Source organism: Dipteris shenzhenensis, chromosome 9 (genome assembly GCF_047967505.1).
Source record: "Dipteris shenzhenensis isolate YYH24624 ecotype China chromosome 9, Dip_SZ_1.0, whole genome shotgun sequence".
NCBI classification, from domain to species: domain Eukaryota; kingdom Viridiplantae; phylum Streptophyta; class Polypodiopsida; order Gleicheniales; family Dipteridaceae; genus Dipteris; species Dipteris shenzhenensis.
The window spans coordinates 42,393,132-42,413,418 of record NC_141604.1 but is presented as its reverse complement, the minus strand read 5'-3'; the positions used below and the strand labels follow the sequence as shown (position 1 = coordinate 42,413,418).

Below are 20,287 nucleotides of genomic sequence, written 5' to 3'. Positions count from 1 at the left end.
CGGCTATCGGCTACGGTTTACAGCATTGATGTAACGAGCGCCTGCAACTTTTCGCACCTAGAAAAACGGACTCACGAGGTATGCACGGCGCTTTTGTTCTTATATATCAACTCAGACGCATACTCCTTGAGTACAGCACCGTTGCGTACTCCTTGAATACCGCAGTTAGGCGAGCTTGAAAGCTATGGAAATTTGAAAAGTTTGAACTTTTGATACACTCGTCGGGAGAACAAAAGTACAACATGATTCGCGACCTGACGTGCATAAATGCATTACGAATTTAGAGTGTGAAGGTCGCAATCCACACACTGGAAGGGAGCTTCAAGGAGGATAGAAGGCTAGCCGCTGGAGTACAGCACGTCGATCGGTCGATGGCTTGGGCAGTTGGACTCTCAAAGGCTATTTGTCATTTCGTGTAGGCTATTTATCATTTCGTGTAAAGGATGGTAGCAAAAGGTCCGTGCCTCAGCGGTAAATTGGTTCTCCCATTGCAGTACTGCACGAAGTTGGGTTTTACTGAAGACAGCTGCTCTAAAGTCGGGAAGCCCGTCAAGGTGCTGCACGCGGATTCGTGAGGAGACGAAATCGTCCTAACTACAGAATCATTCGAACAACCTTACCCCGTGAAGAAGAGCAGTTCGTGTAATTGATGGTTGCACCGACTCCCGAGCGATTTTTGACACAATTCTACTACACCTGATCATATGACCGAGTACTCAAAACATCGTACTGAAACAATAGCTAGGAATTTGGCAAGAATTAAGAACACATCGATTTGACGAACTACTCGTTTGATCGAACAGGAGGACGTCTCACATCCAACTCGACAGAAAAACTGCGGCCATCATTGCATATATTATCGTGGTTTTATTACACATTCATAACATGTATCTTCGTTACTTGGAATCAAAGACGGTAACAAACGAGTCATCTGTTACTTTTCCGGCATTCATGGCCAAGCTCTTTCATACAGGAGATCCATAGAAGGCCTCCCCTCTGCCTCCCTTTATTCCTGTGCTTGATCAGGTTTTGATCGAGCAGGAGCAGAGGAAAATTTCGCTAAACAGAACAAGATGTCCTGATTTAGTTACATAAACGAAATTTTCTGCTGCTTCCTGATCGTATCCCCCAACAGTCCGACGTGCTAGCAACTCATCTCATACCTCGAAATATATGTACAAGACTAGTCGGCCAATGACTACAAATCCAGGCCCTATATCCTGCTCTGTTATTTTTGTTGATTAAAGAATGGAGGTAATTAATAGCCAAAGAATCGATGGTGTATTATCGCAAATGGAGCGCTTTTTCACCGTATAGAGACTAGTGTCTTCAGACCTTGAGCCATGTACAGGACTACCATCATGCTGTAATTTAGCGGATGACCTTCGAACAGCTTGAATGAGAACGACCGTAGGAGCAGAACGGTTGTCATTTTGATCTGTAAGTAGGCCGAGTCTTTCCCGAGACACATCCGGGGTCCAGCCTGCGAGAGGATCGTTGGGGCAACGACAACCGATAGAATTAGTTGAATGTTCAACCTACAGAAGTATCACAGATGTTGAGAATTGCAACATTAAATCTCATCTTACCTGAAATGCAGTGAGCTTGAAGGGAGATTGAGGCTGAAATACGCCACCTTTCAGCCATCTTTCCGGTTTAAATTCACTGGCATCAGGACCCCAGAGGACTTCAAGTCTTCCCATTGAATAAGGGACGTAGCTAACGAAATTGCCAGCCTTAATCTTTGTACCATCGGGAAATACATCGTCGGCAACGGCAATTTTGGATTCCTGGCAATTCCGCAGTTATTAAAATGCACAGACCTATTGGTGCGTGTAACAGAGGGATTTTGGACACAATTCGAAGGCATGTGATGTCCCAGAGAATGTGTGTGATGTGATTGATTCAAGCTTACAACGTACCAGGGGCACTGCAGGGAAAAGGCGCAGAGTTTCTGTAATGGCAGCGTGGAGGTAATGCATTCGATTAAGCACTTGGTAGTTCAACAATCGCGCAAACTCCTTGATGTCGCCATTGCTCGACTGTAAGGAACCGTTTCTCCGATCATGACAATCGGATGGTGGTAATTTGGTAGCAGCATCGTCAGATTGGTTCACAACACGAGCCACCTCCTCGAGGATTTTGTCCACGACGCGAGGGTTTTTGCAGAGCATCGAGAAGAACCAGGACAGTGTTAAGGCAGTGGTATCCCTGCCGGCAATGATGAAGTTGACGACAACATCTCTCAGCTGCTTGTCCGTGTAAGGAAGACCGTCATCGTTCTCCAGAACCATGAACCGCGAGAGGAGATCCGGTCTCTGCAAACACATACGCAAGATGCCCTTGTGAGCAGGATAAATGCAGATACACAACCTTGAACGACCACAACACAACCAGACACCCTTTCCTTCAAAAGCATTGATTACTAGAACCAATTCTGATTGAAGAATGCCTCCTGCTTCCGACGATCTAGTGCCGTTCATAGTTATAGCAATTTTTGCAATGTAGATCTTAGCGTGCATACACCATTCCGAGCTAAAAAAGCTGGCTGCGTACCTCTTGTCCAAGAACCTGCGAAGCTTTCAATTCAACCCTCCGGGTATCTATCACGTTGTACATGAACGAGTCCATGACCTTCACGCACTTCCGAAGCCTCGCTTCTGCGCCCAGGTTCAGAGCCCGCTTCACTTTCCAGAACATGTCGACATATCGTCTGATGATCAATCTGTTGGCTTCATCAAATGCAGCGGCGAATGGCACCGCTGGTAGCTGGGGTGACAGACTGCCAAGATCAACTCCAAATCCAATTTTGCAAATGGAGTCCAAAGTTAGACGCATGAACAAATCCTGCAATCAATTAAATCCGTACGAGTAAGAAAACTCGTTAGTTCAGTTGCATGAGAGATTTGCTATCGAAAATTGTTTGAGGAGACCAAAACATTGATCCGGCAGAAAAGCAAGAAGCGTTAACCGAGAAAATCAGATTCACCTGTAGATCAACGACTTGGTTTTTCTTCGCAGCAATTGAAAGCACTTCAACCAGTTTCAATGCCTCCGCCCTGAATGCATGAACGCTGTAATCTCTCAGCTTGGAGGATGAAAATTCGAGGATGGCAACTTTCCGTTGTCGAAGCCACTTCTCACCATCCACGTTGAAGATGCCATCGCCGAGAACGTCAGCAAATCTCTCATGGATAAGTTCACCCTGCATGAGAGAAGTCGTGTCAAAAGACTGCAACACACATCTACATTGCGAGAACGCAATTAGTCCAGCGGCAACCCTGAAGGGTACAAAAGGGGTGCAACTGCAAACGAAAGCAAACAGGGGGAGTTGATGCTCGGTAGACAGAAGTTAATATTAGGCAGAATGCATGAGGTTAGGATGCAGAGAAAATTTGTCGTGTTTCGTGATAGAAGAAAGGCTGGGAGACAATTGGGAAGATCAAGAAAGCAACGGCGTCGAGGGTCCCGATTCCCTACGACCAATGCCGGACTTCATTTGTCTGATTCTTGAAATTAGCGTCACGATGGAAGGCAAGCTGCTCCGACAGCAACTCTGCGTAGAAGCAACTCCAAATTCCAACGCACGTAACAGACACCTGGGAAAAGGGCAACTGAAATACCTTCGGATAGTTGTGGAAGTTGGTCTTGAGGATGTGCTCCACGTTGGCTGGATCCACCGTGAAGGTGTTGTTGATAAACATCATGGGAACGGAGAAGGTGGAGACGCGTCCAAGGTAGTCGAGGAGCCAGTCGTGGAGAGTGTCGAAGTTGCGAGCCTGTTCCACAATGCAGCCGATGAGCGGCCACGACTTGGGGCCTTTGTGGTGGCGCTGCAGGAAGCGGTGGAGGAGCAGCCACCATGCCAGCAGCAAAGAGAATGTAGTAGGCAAGAGCCAGTCGAGGGGAAAAGAGCTGAGATCCGCCATAGCTGAGAGAAAAAAGGTGGAGCAAGGGCTTGCTGGCTACGGCAGCCGAAGCTCTCAAACAGCAGATACAGTTAAAGAGCTTGACAAGATTAATCGAAGAAGGAGAGCAGATAAGGAAGGGGAAGAAGGATCAGACCGCCATAGCCGGGGAGGGACGGAGGGAGGGAGGAAGAAAGCAATGGCGAAGTAGGCTAAGGAGAGGTGTGGAGCTTGGCTATGGCGAAGGGATGTCACAGAGAGGAGAAGAAAGAGGGCGAAATGGGAGGGAGAAGAAAGCTTGAAGTGCAATGGTGGAAGAGGTAAGAAGGCTGGCTATGGCGACACAAGTTCAAAAGTATGAAGAAGATGGAGCTCTGAAACGCCATAGCTCAGCTCAGCTCAGCTCAGCTCACTTGAAGGAAGCTTCGTCTTTGCTGGCTATGGCGTTTCAGCGTTCATTCTGCACAATAAAAGAGGACTGCCATTCCTTCCCCCTATATTTAGCGGCCCTTTTCCATTCTAGAACCCTCGCCAGACAATTTAGCAGTGGCTCTTCCTGTCACTTCTTCATTATGCCCACCTCCCTCCTTTAGACGCAATTCAATGCTTCCATCTACCCCTCCCCCCCCCCCCCCAAAAAAAAACCTCAGGCTTATATGCGGGCATTATTTGTTGATTGTTGCCATCTCTCCTTGCTCCGTATATGTTTTCTATGCATCTCTCCTTGCTCGCTATAAGTGTGTTTGCTCCGTTTTCTGTTCACATCTATCCTTGCTCCCTATAGCGTAAGGGGGTCGGTACTATGGAGGGCTAACTTTTTAGCACTAGTCCATGGTGGAAATGGCCTTCCTAAAATCAGAATTCAGAATTGAAGCTATCACACTCATCGAGTCATAATAGGGAGCTTGTTTTTATTTTCAAACTTTTCAAAAAATTTGTGGAAGATAGAAATCTATCTTCCACAATAGGGTCACAATCCAAGTCGTAATAGGGAGCTAATTTTTATTTTCAAATTTTTCAAAAAAATTATGGAAGAATCTACGAGTGCCAGTACTTACATCACGTGAGGCCCAGTACTAAGGCACTGTGTGTCCAAAAAATGGTGAAAGGAGGGCTTGACACATCATCTTTTTCTATGAACAGCATTGGGTGGCACCTGCCTCCCTATTGGGGGGCTTGATAAAGGCACCCGCCTCTTTACCCGCATCTCTCCTTGCTCCCTTTACAATGTTTTCTACTTGCTCCGTTTTCTATTCGTAGCTCTCCTTGCTCCATATAACTCTGTTCGCATCTTTCCTTGCTCCCTTTTTTATTCGCATCTCTCCTTGCTCTGTTTTCTATTCACATCTCTCCTTGCTCCCTTACAATGTTTTCTATTCGCACCTCTCCTTGCTTCCCTATTCACTATTAATTAATTACTCACCTCTTGTCCCCCCCCTTTTTTGATGTCAATTAACCTATCGTCCCCCCCCTTTCCGTTGTCAATTACCTTAATCTATTCTCCTCCCTACCTGCTTCTCCCTCCATATGTTCCTCTCTCCCCTTCGCTCCTCTCTCCCCTCTCCCTCTACCCTTTCCCTCCCCTTTCCCACCAGTATCTTATTTTGAGGCAAGGAGGACTGCAATGTTTTCTCAAGACCTTTGGGTCTGGTTGAGTTCACAATGTCACCTTAGTACTCTTGGGAAAAGGGCACTGGAGGCTACTTAGCTTGAGGATGCAACAGTAGAGTTCAGCCACTTATTGAGAGAAGTCTCTTACACTAGTATAAATCTTAACTTCTAGGGTGTTGGCTATTAATAGTAATGCGTTCTAGTTGTAATGCCAAGCTGACCCACCTAGGAGTATAGTAATTCTCCTCATTGAGGAGTGCAAGAAAATGAAGAGTCTAAGTTATATCATAAAACACATGGTCAATTTGATGTAAGGAGTTCTAATTTTGCCATATCTTAGGTATTTATAGAATTATCCACTTTTTATTTTTGTATAGAAGATTTTTTGGGTTGTCTTGCTTTAAAAGTGCTAGCAAGCACCCATTCCCCCTTCCTTTTTTTTGGCTTAGAAGTCTAGTGTATAGGGTGCATGTTCCACCCCTTAAAAGAAGGAGCCAAATTTATGAGAAAAGGATAGAAAGCACAAGTCTCTAAGTACACCGTTGCTTGAAATTGACATGGACCATGCCTTAAAAAGTCAAAAAGTGGTGTTTGTTAAGGGAGCAAAGTCTAGCTGGAGAATGCCATTTCCCATTGACATTCAACATCTAATTTTGGTCATCCATAGGTACCCAAGCCTTTCCACCCACAAGTACCCAAGCCTTTCCATCCATAGGTCCCAACCCTTTCCATCAGCAATTTTATGTCTCGCTCTTGAAGAAGATGAATTCTATACTTTGATGGAGATGGCTCTTTAGGGTGGAACATGTGGCTCATATCGCTATCCATCAAGCATGTAGCACTAATGCAAGTAAGACCACGATTGTATAAGCAACTCAATGATAGGGGTCTTTGTACCAGTGTTCACAAAAAACCCGCAAAGCCTTACAATGAAACTGCAAAATTTTAGGTTTCACCTAACAATTTCCTATTCGCAAGTTTAAGGAAATTGTTCTTGTAAGTGTTTCATAAGGATTTGACTTGGAAGATTAAAAATGCAAATTTTATGGGTTTTCATTCATAAAACATGAGTGTTTTTTAGTGCACTAGAATCTAAAATCAAGGTTTTTAAACTGTGCATGCTTAGCATATATAAAAAGCTTAAATTTATATAGCTTCATATAAATGGCTTTTTAAAGAGAGAGCCTCGTTGATGGGGGATCACAATAACCTGGTTTATGAAGGAGGTTCAAGATAACCTCATCACCCTGTAACCTATAAGGCTTTGCCACGCTTTAGTAAGCCTCCTCTAACATGATTAGCTAGAGAATTTGCCCTCTTTCACTAATCAACCACTTCTACCTCCTCCCTCTCTCGATCAATGCAACTTCTCCCTTCGTTGGCTTCTCCCTCCTCTGCACACCTACTGGCTGTCTCTCCCAAAATGACGAGATGATGAGTTCAAGCTCAATACAATACCGCAAAGTTGAGCTCTTGATCTCTATAGGTGATTTTCAACTATCTATTGCAGATGCTTTAGTTCCCGCGTCCCATGCTTTGTCTTGCATGTTCTTCACATAATGACACTTTGGGCTTGTGTACTATAATGCAGGTCATGGCTCTTGAGTCCTCAAGCTAACAACGATCCTCGAAGGTGCTCCTACGATTCCTAGCTCCCTTCGACATGGTGTTTGCATGTTTGCAATTCGCACAATACAAACTTCATGCTTGATTTTCTACATTGTGACGTTGATGCAGGAGTAGACATGATCAATGCAATCATTGCAGTCCCCAATACAAGCGAATTCAACAACTTACTTCATTTCTCGATGTGTTGCTTCATTTCTTGGCCACTCTTTGTTTTGCTTTTACACTCCTTCATATGCTAATATCTTATTGTGATTAACTCTTCTAGCTTTGCTTGATGACCGGAAAGCAGATCTTCCAGTGCAGCTCTCTATCCTCCTCGTATTCTTGATCGGACTGTGCTGCCTACATGAGAAACAGATTGGGCATAGCATTGATCTACCATAGGCGTTCTAGGTAATTGAATTTGAGGGATTAGATTTTTGTTTATCAAATCAGCAAATTTTGGGGGGTATAAGCATAATACATTGCCTAATTTTTATGGTTTTCATTGTAGACATCCATCATCACAACTCAGATTTTTGAGTGGATTGAGACAGATGATTGCATGAGCTCTTACAAGAGGGAGAGAATGTCAGTGGGGTGCTCTTCATATGCCTTGCTCTGTTGGTTGTCAAGCCAACTATCTCAACATTGTTGACCTCTACACATGCTGGCAACAGGAGAACTCGGTGAGTTGTGAAGTATGAACAATCTCATTTGTTGTGCATTGCTCTCTCTCTCTCTCTCTCTCTCTCTCTCTCACGCATGCCAATGATGGCTTTGAAGTATCATAAAAGCCTAACATGTATGAGACTGCAATGCAAAAACTAGGGGTATGGGATTGCAATGCAAAAAACAAGGGAAGATCACGCAGGAAACTTGCCATAGAGCCCATTTAATAGTAGAACGTTTTTAATTAGGACAAGGTGGAAGGCAATGAGCTGAGAGCTAGAAACGACCTTGAAAAGCCTCAAGGGGAGCAATAAGATGTTACTGGATAATGGAGGGATTCGATGCATAGCGAACTATTTGGATTGAGGATGCTAGCTTGCTCTTTGGGTAGAGGGATTCGAGATGCAACCTGCTATTTGGGTAGAGGGATTCGGGATGCATAGCTTGTTGTTTGGGCAAAGAAATTGGGGATGCATAGCTAGCCGTTCAATCAGGCTTACATTCTACTTTACGGTGAAACTCAACCCTTTGCACTTGTTTCATATTTCATAAGAGATCCCTGGAGCTATAGCCGTGAGCCAACAACCATTACGTTCATGTTATCAAGCTTCGTTGGCCAAATAAAGACACATCAAGATTGGTTACATGGCCAAGATTATACATGCGTGCTACAGTGCTTCTGGCCATATGGGAAATAAGGAACAGCATAGTTTTTCGTCGTGAAGGCAGCATAGCCTTAAGAGAATCAGCAATCTTGAATGGAGTGAGGAGCTTCCTGAGGGATTTCGCCAACCTTCTGGTTACAATAGATAACACTGTCAGTAACGTGCTAGGGGGAGTTGTCACCGAACTGTAATCCCTAGTTGTCTTTTTGGTCAAGTCCAATGGTCTGCAGTGAAGGTCTAGGGCTTAAGGCCTGCTTTTAACCAAATTTTGTAGGTCTTTTCTTAGGCTGACCACCCCCCTTCTTCTAATATATAAGCTACTTTTAATTTTATTTTATTTATTAAAAAAAAGATCTTACATTATTGGATAAATAAGTTAACTCGACTATTTGACCAATTACATCCTACACATTTTATTAAGCCTTCAACTAACCTTAACCCCACTTTCAAGGTCCCAATTGTGTACATGTTGCCATCCTCAATATCTAGCATTTAAATAGGATCATGAAATATTCCTACCTCCTCCAAAGTATATTTCAGGGGTACATATGACATGTCATCAACCATGTACAAGAACTCAAAAAGTGTGGCGTGTATGTGTGTGTTGAAGAAATGGTGGTGTCATTGCATCTTTATGTGGAATGGGGTGGGTAAACAATAAGGGGCTCTCATTAAGTGGGTCCTTTGAATATGCCCTAGCCATGGTCCCTCACCTATTGGAGGTTAGTAATATTCTACTTGGGGAGTTACTGCACTTACACTATGTGAGTTTAGAAATTGTGACTATTTGTTTCAGCCATGAGGTGGCTGACATCTAACGGTTCATAGCCTTACGACAAAGTTATTTTGTGAACTTTTCTTTAATTACCAAAGTAGGTGCTTGCTAAAATGACATTGTGCCTAACCTTTAAGAGTAAGGTGAAGCCTTTTGATCTAATCCATTGCCTAATTTAAAGTGGTTGAGTTGTCAAAACTTCATTCTAACATGAAAGAAGTTCAACCTTTGTATGCAAAATTCAAGCTAACCTTACACATCTATCTCAAAAATAAAATATAGAAAAGCCCTTTGGCTTTTTCAGGGTCACCTAAGTTTAACCTTGGGTGTACCACAATAGGAATCTCAATTGATGAAAAAGGGTGACTTTTTGGTCTGCCCTAGGGGTAGGTTTTATTGGAGATTCAAGTTCTCAAGAAGCGAAATTGGGTTTTTGAATTTCAAAAATTATTTGCCTTTTTATTTGAGGTGTTGGATTGGTCCAAGTTCCACTTAGAATTTCCCTCCCTTGAAATCCTCCATTTTTGGCCGGCCCCATAAGGTAGCCTTAGTAAAGGTTATGGTTTTGAGATGGGAATATTAAAATCATTGTTATTTTTTATGCTCTCTTGGGTGTTAATTTGTGGTTGGTGCACTTGTAGAGTATTGATGATTTGGGGTCCCCTTGCATGACATTTGGGCCATTCTCATTTACTCCTCTTTCCATACTCTTAATCTCCTTCCCTTGGGCCTCCAATTTTATGAGCTCTCTTGGGCATTTCACCCATACACAAGCAGACCTAATGAATGATAGATACATCATTCACCTTGCTCTCTCTCTCTCTCTCTCTCTCTCTCTCGCTTCCCCCCACTCCCGACCACCACACCCGCATCACTCATAATCCTTCCTCCTTCCTCTCTTCTCGACTACTACTGTTTTTGGTTGCTTCTTTTGCTTTCGGTTCCGGCAACCTTTTGGGTAGGCCTTTGAATGACAAAAAGTTCATTCAAAATTTATTCATTTCCTTCACTTGTTTCCCACATAGAGGATTTACAACCAGGCTTGCTAGAAATGTAGATTCCAAATGTCGACTACAAAGTTGGACCGTCCGTATATACATACGCATATACGTGTACGTACATGGACTCGGCGTCGTCACAAAAGTGGGCAGCTGAAGACGGAGTAACGAGTTCGTAAATGAAGCACGTTGCTGGATGTTAATAAAAGCGTAACGAGAGGATGAAGTGGATGAATGAGCTGCGCACGACCATCGCCGAACTTCGCCAAAAGACATATCCACGTGCCAGCACGTTTAGTAGAAACTAGCATCGGCAGAAGCTTTCATGGGTCATTTCTACGCGTCTGTCGCCGTTCTAGCAACCATCTTTGGCATTAAATTGTTATCCGCTTGACATCTGTTGCCGACGCATTTTGTTGTTGCTTGACATTAAATGCCATTGCAGCTGGCGACGAGGCCTGGGCCCTGTAGGTTGTGACTCAAGTAAGGTTGTCTATGCCTGAGACGTGAGACCTCGCACTCCAGCTATAAATTAATTGCCTTTTTGCGGTTCGGACCACCATCTCGAACTTACACTCCACTGTCCAATATTTTCCCCCCTATCCTGGGTAGATCTTATTGGAGATTCGAGTTCTGATTTTGAATTTCAGTATGCTGGGTGTTGGATTTGCTCCAAGTTCCACTTAGTATTTCCCTCCCTTAAAATCCTCAGCCTCTCTCTCTCTCTTTCTCTCTCTCTCTCTCTCTCAAGCTTCCGACCTTCACGCCCGCATCACTCGTAATCCTTCCTCCTTCCTCTCTTCTACTACTACTATATTTGTTGCTACCTTTGGCTTCTGGTTCCACCAACCTTTTGGGCTATGACTTTTGTTATTCATTTCTTTCACTTGTTTTAAAAGCGAAACAAGGTGAATCAAATTCATTGGGCCTACCCGAAATAGAAAGAAGAGAAAAACATGGAGGAAATAAAGTGATGAAAATTTAGGGGGAAACCTAGAGGGCAAGCCAAAAAGGTATTGTGAATTCAAAGAAATGAAATTACAAAGCATCACCCATAGTCTTAAAGGCAATGGCGAAATGAGCATTTCGGTTGCCTAAGACTTCAAGAACTGTAGACAAGATCACCATAGGCAAATTCCTAGGTAGTTTCTTACAATGAAAGACAACTTGGTTATGATGCTACTAAATACTGTGAATAATTCTGCTCGAATCAAACTCCACAATGCATGTAGATAAATGCATGTAGATATCATTGAGTGTTCCTTTGTCTCTCAAAAGAGCTTGCTTCTAGGAGAAACCAATCCCAAAGATGAGTGCGCATTAACCAATATGAACAAATCACCAAATAGAAGCAATGGCCTAAAAACCCCAAATGACAAGAAATGGTCCTCAAGCTGGATATGATAAAAGGGACCTAGTGGTGAAATCCTTCGCCATTAGAAATGCGAACCCTAGTGGATATCTTGCAAATGAGCAGTCACCATAAAAGGAAGTTTAATCGATGGAAGACCATATCCGTCATAAAAGGCGCATTGACCATATGTTCGTGGAGTTGCGAGGGGCATGCCTCTTCCATGTAGATTTTGCCAGAGCAAGTAATCTATAGAATTGAGGAAGGGTGAGAGTAGTAGTAGCCAGTCAGGCCAGACTTTTGCCATGACTATTCACCCAGCCAGACAGGTTAGGGGGCCAAATAATGATTGTGCTAGTGGGCCACATTGGTAGATGCTTGATCCAAATATTCAAAGCAAGCGAAGCATCACCACCAATATGAGTGGTACTTTGCTAGTAGCATCGGCCTAGTGATTTTTCCCACACCAAAATCAAGTGCGTAAGAAGCGAGGGATGCCAAATTCTAAGGGGGGACTTAGCAAAGCAAAATTTCCTGCGAACTAGCACTTCATCGACTAATACCCAGTGCACCTTGTTGTGCAATCCAAAACCTGGCAATGATCACCTGAGATTGATCTGTGTGCACTTGACGTAGCCACTAACTTATCGCATTTAACTTTGACACCTTCCAAGCCAAGGCCCTTGGCATGGTTGCAATCTACCAAGAGAAGGAATGCCACGCACTGTGCCAAATGAATTCCCTAGCCAATCTAGAAACTTCAGCAAAGTTGACCCATAAAAATAGGAGAAGGCTCATTACGTATATCAATGTAGGTGCTGGAAAATGTTTCAACACCTTGATACAACCAAGAAGAGTGAGCATTTTATCTTTCCATTTATGGAATTTAGCACGAATCCTTCGAAGAGTCCAGTCCATTTGTTGCTTCATGGTGACTCCAACATCGATCGGGTAGTCAAATAGAGCCTGTTGGAGCAATTGAAAAATCCAACTCAGTAGCCAATTAGGTAGACAGCCCCAACTTAAATTCAAAGCACTGTTGTCTTAGCAAGGTTGACTCGGGCATCAAAGATAGTAGAAAACTCAGGATATATACTCATCAAAGATGCAACATTATCTCGATCAGCTGAAAGAAGATTGGAATTGTCATCAGCGAACATGTGACAAGTGAAAGGTCAATTCTCTGGCAATTTAAGACCGTGCAACGGACCTCTATTGACGTGAAAATTGAGTTGCCACAAAAGAGGGGCTTAGTGATGACTACAAAAAATAAGGGTGCAAGGCCCCTGGCATATAGATTGCCTATAGATTGATGCAAGGTCAAACTGTCGTAGATATAGCCATTGAGCGAGTTAGTAGCATTTGCATTTGAAAGAAGAACTCAAACCATGTCACAAAATACTAGCCTAAACCCAAGTTTATCTATCACTCTGAGCATAAAATCTGAACTTACATGATCATGGGCCTTCTGAAGATCCAAATTAAGGAGCATAAACCTACGATTTTGGGAGATGGCATAATGGATGGAAATAAACATATTAAGAATAGCCTCTGGAACATTCTAGCCAAACAAAAAAACCAGATTGCCTAGGGTGAAGGTAACGAGGGAGCAGAAACTTGACCCAAAGTGCTAATGCCTTTGCCATAAATGTTTGATGCGGGGAATAATAGAATGGAGATCAAATGCAAGGAGCAAACAACAAGCTAAGGAAACAAGAATACTTGCAAATGGATAATGAGAAAGTACAAGTGGTGGCAACTATATGGCCCCTAAGTCAATTGGTTGACCAAGACTAGGACAAATGTCCTAACTAGCCTACAAGGCCATACTAGGGCTAAGTGTTAACAAACCCCGCTTCATGGTATGGCTGAAGTATCCTTGATACATCTCAAGTATACATGGAAACTATATCATGGTTGCACATATTCATCCAAACTGGATATAGCAACCTATGATAAGAGAAAGAGATTGATCAACAGCACATTATAAATAGTGCCAAATGTAAGGCGTGTTGAAAAGCCTCAAACTTGGGTCATGGTAGAGCCTTCATGAAGAAATCTGCTAAGTGGGAACATAGTACAACTGTATATCTCCAACTAATAGGCACTCTCGAACATGATGATAGCGAACCTGAATGTGCTTCGTATGTACATGAAACAATGGATTACGTGCAACAACTAAAGTACTCTTGTCAAATGTGCATATATCATGGCATACCATGCATGGGGGGCTTGCTTCAATTCATAGAGAGCCTTTAATAGTTGGCAAACCTGATTTTCAAAACCTTCAAAATCAAAGCCGAGAGGTTGGGTAATATAGACCTCTTCTCGTAAATCCTCATGAAGAAAAGCGGCCTTGATGCCCAATTGATGGTCCAATGTCTATTGGATGCGAGAGCAATGATGCACAGAATGGTTGCAATGCATGAAGTGGGAGCAAAGGTCCCCTCAAATGTTGTTGTGCATATCCTTTCGCAACAAGGTGGGCACTGTAGCAATCAATGCTGCCATCAGCTTTCTACCTCACCTTGTAAACCCATTTTGCGCCTATGGCATGCTTGCTTGTCGGCAAGTCACACAACTCCTGTGTGCCATTTGAATGAATGGAATCAAGCTCATCTTTCATGGCATCCATCCATTCTCTATTATCAAATGCATCCTTATGATAGAGGGGTTCCTCATTGCCAGATGTAGCAATCAAAGCAACATGAAGCAACCTGGCATCCATTTGGCGTTACCACCTCTAGTGCAGGTAGCCAAGGCTCAGCTTGCTTGCTGCCTCATAGAGTGTCCAAGAGCCAGCTTGGAAATCATTTCTACTATCTAATCACAACCCGTTCCTCTGTAATTCCTTGTTCAATAGAGTGTCCAAGAACCACCTTGGAAATCATTTCTATTGTCTAATGACAACCCGTTCCTCTGTAATTTCTTGTTTAATAGCATAATCATCATGTGGCTGAAAATCATGCTGAACATGGGCAATAGGAGGAGGTTGTGAGCTACTAGAAGAATTTGGAGCCAAATTTTGCAAAGCATCATCTGAAGCAGTCAAGGGCGTTATGGCATCAAATACATTAGAGGCTTCAATTGATGGCTGTTTTTTATAGTCTAGCCAAGGTAAATGAATATTCTTAGCAAAAACAACATTTGAAGTGGTGAAGGGTAGTATGGCATCAAATACATCTAAAGCGATGAAGGGTAGTATGGCATTGAATACATTAGAGGCTTCAACTCATGGTTGTATTTTATAACCTAGCCAAGGTAAAGGAACATTCTTAGCAAAAACAATAGCTTTGCTCCTCCACAATGTACTGTGAGTTGTAGCTAATGAGAATGCATTTGATGGACTTATCCTCTAACTTATGCATCAGCTGAGATGGAACATGTGCATATGCCATTTACCCAAACACCCACATGTGGGAAATCATAGGCTTTTGGCTAGTCCATACTTCATACAGAGTAATGGTCTTCGATGCTTGTCTGGGTATTCTGTTGATTACATACTTGGAGCACATAATGGCACCCAACCAGAATTTATTTGGCAAAGACTTGCCCTTAAGCATGCATCTGCTCATTTCCATTTCTGTTTGATTTCTACGTACTGCAAGCCTATTCTGTTGCGAAGTGTATTTCATTGTGCATTGATGAATTATGCCCCGGGTTGCTAAAAAATAAAAAAATTCATGGGAGATACACTCAACCCCCTGTCAGTGTGGAGAATCAAAGAGTTTGTTCTCACTTTCAATCTCATCCATGGCAAGAAAGTGCTTGAAACAAGAGAAGACATCCGACTTGGCCTTCATGCCATAAACCTAAGTGAATCTAGTGAATTTGTCCACAAAAGTGGAGAATCATAATTCACCCCAATTCGATGTTGTCTACATCAGCCCACATGCATTACTATGCGTGAGATGCAACTTCCTAGATGTACCAATAGCATCTTTGCGAAATGAGAACCGATGCATTTTTCCCAATAAGCAGCCCTCACAAACATGTTTAGCAGGTCCATGCATGGGTGGGAGGTCTACCACCATACTATTGAATGCATTTTCACCAAACTTTTGTAATTTAGATGCCCCAATCTCACATGCCAATGTAAATATGACATGATGGATTCAAAGACCAAATTTGCTTCAATATATGGCCATTTTTTATAGGGATCAAGATGGTAGTCATACACAATGCAACAATAACCATAAAAAAGAATGTGAAGCCATTTCGAGAGATGGTTGAGATAGAGATCATATTCTTCTAAGAAAATAAAGTACTTCAAGAAGTGTGACTATATCCCCTGACACAAAATTGACCTCAACCTAGACAATCCCCTTCACGAGATAGGATGCATTATTTGCACAAGTGACAATGTGCCCATGTGGAGCAGCCCCCAAGGATTGAAAGAGAGATTTGCAAAAAGTGATGTGTTTAGATGCACCGCTATCAAAATACCAATCTGACTTAGAATATGAAATAGATAAGGATGAAGCACCCTTCTTTGGATGGTATTGACATGTCACAACAAATGGCCACTCATCATGAGCCATGTTTGCTGCCTCATGAGTGTGTTTAGGGGCAGTAGGAGCATTTGTGCTAGCAAGACCTTTTGGCTATTTTTTCTTTTCTAAAGCAATGCGCTTGTGACATTCTAAGATGTCATGAGTGGGCTTCCTACAGTAATTATAGTGCTTTGACCTTTCCTTCACATCAGATGGGACAAAAGAAGATGAAGTGTTAGAAGGTTTGGTCTTACTAAAATTCGTGCCCCCTTTATGTTTGCCTTTGTCATTTGTAGCAAAATCTTGATCTACATGTATGGAGGTAGCCCGATTGGAGCGCTTTTACTCCTCTTGTAATAGCAGGGCAACAAGTTGATTGAAGCTATAGTGCTTAGGGTTACCCATGTCCACCGGCCTCGGTGTCATTGTGAATCCTTTGTATGAGTCAGGGAGTCCATCAAATGCCATAGACACAACCTATGAATCTGGCACAATCTCATCAACATTGATGGGCTACTCTCTAAAATCTTTAATCTTGGTGAGATAAGCATCCATGCTGTCCCCTTTGTTCAGCTTAACATTATCTATCTACTTGCATAAAATAGGCAACTTGAGCCTCATTGCGAATGTGATAAAGACTGGCCAAAGTATGCCATGTATCCTTCGCTGTCTTACAAGTCCAAATGTGATGTATAACCTCCCTCTTGCTATGAATCATAGCAATCATTGCATGTGCATGTGCATCTCTCCGATCCCAATGAATCTATTCAGATGTTGGAAGGTCTGTGCGACAGACAATGTGGGAGTGATAGATGAAGGGATTGCCATGATCATTTGATGAGCTCGTAGAACTATTTTTGAAGAAGAGGAAATAACATTTTCCCATACCTCTAGCCATGGTGAAAAAGAATTTGCTCCCCATGGGAAGGAACATTTTAGAAATTTCAAAATATGTTAAGGTGGGTGATGCCAAGAAGGCTGATGTTGAGAAGGGTGATGCCAAAAAGAATGACTCTCCTGGTGCCAAGGATAAAAAGAATGGAAAATTCAAGTACTCTAAACAACCTATTCATTATATTATAGTGCTAGAATCATATTACTAATAAGTTGGAGAGAGAGGGAAAATCAAACATGGCACAATCCTCCTTTGATGTTAATAATAATTCTCAAGTGGGCTATGTGCAAGATGAAAAAGACTATCTTTGTGGCAATTGAGGAGGTCCATGAAGGGGGGGATGTTCAAGGATCGGGGGAAGAGAGGTGGAGTGCATAAAAGATGGCTAATTATGCACTATGTTGTATTGAAATGAAACTAAAATATATACATGAACTCCTTAGAATTAAGGTTAGGGTTACCTATCTCAATGGTTAAATTTACACCATTATCAATTACCCCCTTAGATTACATTGGATAAGAAAAGGGTGCATGTACAAGATCTTTTAGGATTTTCTCGTGCATATGATAGCAACCAAAACTAAATAAGAAATAGTTGAAATATCAAAGTAGTATGTGCATGTGTGAGTATAGTAGGATACTCTATGCAAGGAGTTTATCTTAAAGATCCTATATGTTGACAAAGCCTAAGAAGATGCTGAATGTGAAGTGATAGAAGAAATACTCCATAGTATTGTGACAAACAAGAGTGTCACCACACCAATACAACTGGAAGCATTGCATAAGATATCTGGAAGTAGAATTTAAGATCTTTCAAGCAATGGAGAATGAAAAATGGCATACTTATTGCTAATAGAGGTATCTAGGGACTCTACTTTATATTAATGTCCCTTAAAATTGAAGATATATGATAGTCAAGTAGTATCCATAAGGGAGGCCTGATTGCCTAAATGACCTGAATGTCTTGAATGCTCAAGCATGAGTAAAAGGCAATATGCAATGAGATTGTCTAAACATCTATTGGAATTAGATGTAGTTATATTTGTTTAATCTCATCAAGTAGCTGACTTTAAGAAGTCCTAATAGTCATAATTGTAAAAGAGAATGCATGAGCTACCAAATGATGAAATGACATAAAGGACCTATGTCTAGACAAATTTGTAATCTTGGATAACATCATGAATTTTCACCAAGTATGGATAATGGAAAAAAATCATGAATGCATGCTAGAATGATTTTGTTCTATAAGGCAAAGACTAATAATGTCAATTGAACTCATGTTGAAATGTCCTCATACTAAGGAGTGCTCAATTTATCTAAAGTAAAGATGATAATTGAATCCAAGTGTGATGCATTGTGGCATAATTGAATGATGTGGTGATGTCTTGAGGACTCATTTGCTGATCTCAATTGGTGGAAACTAAGTCCATAATCAATGCATTGAGTCATATATCTCTGAAATCTATTGTAGAGGTGAGAGCCTCATTCTAGGAGTTATCTACATATCCCCTACATATCTACATTTAGAAATAGGGGTTTGACAATGCAATCATATGATAGTTGTAGAGTACTACATTAATTAGGCTTTGTCGATGTAGATGGAAGACCTTCATGAGGACTTACCTGCAAATGTGCATCCATACAAACATGGTCACTACTAAACTCACGCTATGTATCTACATAATATTCTATGGAGGCAGTAGATGGAGTTTAATCCATACATACATGTGATGCATGAATATCATAGAATTAGCCATCTTTAGTTGATGTAGATGCTTAAAAGAAAGGCATTATGATGACTCCATGTGTGTCATAGCAGTTGACCAACCAATAACCTTTGGCATGCATCTCCTTTCAAACTTTCGCTTTCCATATCTGGATTTCTTTTAATGTTGTAGTTGTATAGTGGATCCATGTTAGAGAATTTTGGTGCCCTATTCCAACCATATTCTATCAAGAGTGTACCAATGAGAACACTAAAATGCTTCACTATCGAAGGCTAGTAAATGTGAAAACTAGTAATGCTCATCTATGAGCATCCTAGTTTATGAATGCTCATCCATGAGCATTCATAAGCTTGAGTCTTGAGCTACCTATGTGGGGCTTATGCTTTGAGTTGGCACTGTGGGTCTCCTACTGATGAACATGCTCAAGGTTTAACATATTATACTCCTCTCTAAACAAACTCTTTTGTAAATAATAATCCAACCTGCATGGATATTAGAGTATTTAGCAAATTTGTGGTCCAAGTCATTATGGAAATTTTTGAATGTAGATGACCAAAGCCTATAATAATATGATGACGATAATCTATCATGAATTATAAGGCTAATGTATGTGTAAGAAACAATGCCAAAGAATAGTCAATAATGTGACTTTACTTTAGCTTTCATTTGAGCTCCGCAGCTACTTGAAACAGGTTGAGCTCTCCAATAGGCATCATTTGATGTTCCATTACTAAGTTTCAACATCTTTTGAAAATTGATCTCAAATCTCCAAGTCTTTTGATCTACAACTAGTGAATTGCACCCACATCTGTGTAGCAAACCATAAAGATTACATGAGAGATTTACAAGAAAACTATATGAGGATTATTCTAATAGTTTGAAAAATGTAAATGAAGGGGAGTGAGCCATGGTATCATCTCACAAGGTGATACATTGAAAAATTAGTTTACAATGTAATTCTGTCTCTAATAGTTTAAAAGTAAGTTAGCCTTTATCATAAAGCTTGACATATGAGAAAGATTTATTCTTGTTTAATAGGTTCAAATTGCTCAAGAACTTGGTAAGAAGATTGACAATTCAAAGCTCACCTTGTTTGATGTAGAACTAAAAAAAATAGAGGAGAAGGAACTTGGGGAGCCAGCAGCTAGATATGGGGACAAGATTGGGAAGGTATGTACATGGACTTTTTTCTTGACAACTTATGTTGAGCATTGGCTTTGGTCTTCATCTTGATGGAAGCTTTTTTGTGAAAAAACTAGAATAACTTACCATTGAGTATTTGCATTAGTTTGATTATTGCCATTAGCTTGAAATATAGTTACTCTCTCTATATTTGTGAATGCGTTGCTCTTTTTCAATAGATACTTAACATCATCAATCCTCGATTGGGAGATGAGCAGATGGCCAAAGTGCTAGCATTGAAATGGGGTGCTGAGAGCTTCATGCCACTACAGAATTTGAAGTTGCCATTCATGAGGCCCCCATTCAAACCAGGCTTCTATTGATGTCCTTGCTAGAGGCAAACAAGGCAACCAAGACATTATTTGGCCTTGTCCAGGGTGATCATATCTAAAGGTAGCAAGT

General features: G+C 41.6%; 1 protein-coding gene across 1 annotated transcript; it reads right to left on the bottom strand.

Moving 5' to 3' along the window:
* Positions 1 to 948: 948 nt before the first annotated feature.
* Positions 949 to 4,330, bottom strand: LOC147898660 (cytochrome P450 704B1-like). Its single transcript, XM_087379484.1, has 6 exons — positions 3,624 to 4,330; positions 2,990 to 3,205; positions 2,557 to 2,847; positions 1,923 to 2,318; positions 1,590 to 1,790; positions 949 to 1,483 (listed from the first exon to the last, which is right to left on the bottom strand). The coding sequence occupies exons 1-6, from the start codon at positions 3,927 to 3,929 to the stop codon at positions 1,307 to 1,309; spliced, it is 1,587 nt and encodes a 528-aa protein (XP_087235610.1). The 5' UTR covers positions 3,930 to 4,330; the 3' UTR covers positions 949 to 1,306.
* Between the last annotated feature and the right edge of the window lie 15,957 nt (positions 4,331 to 20,287).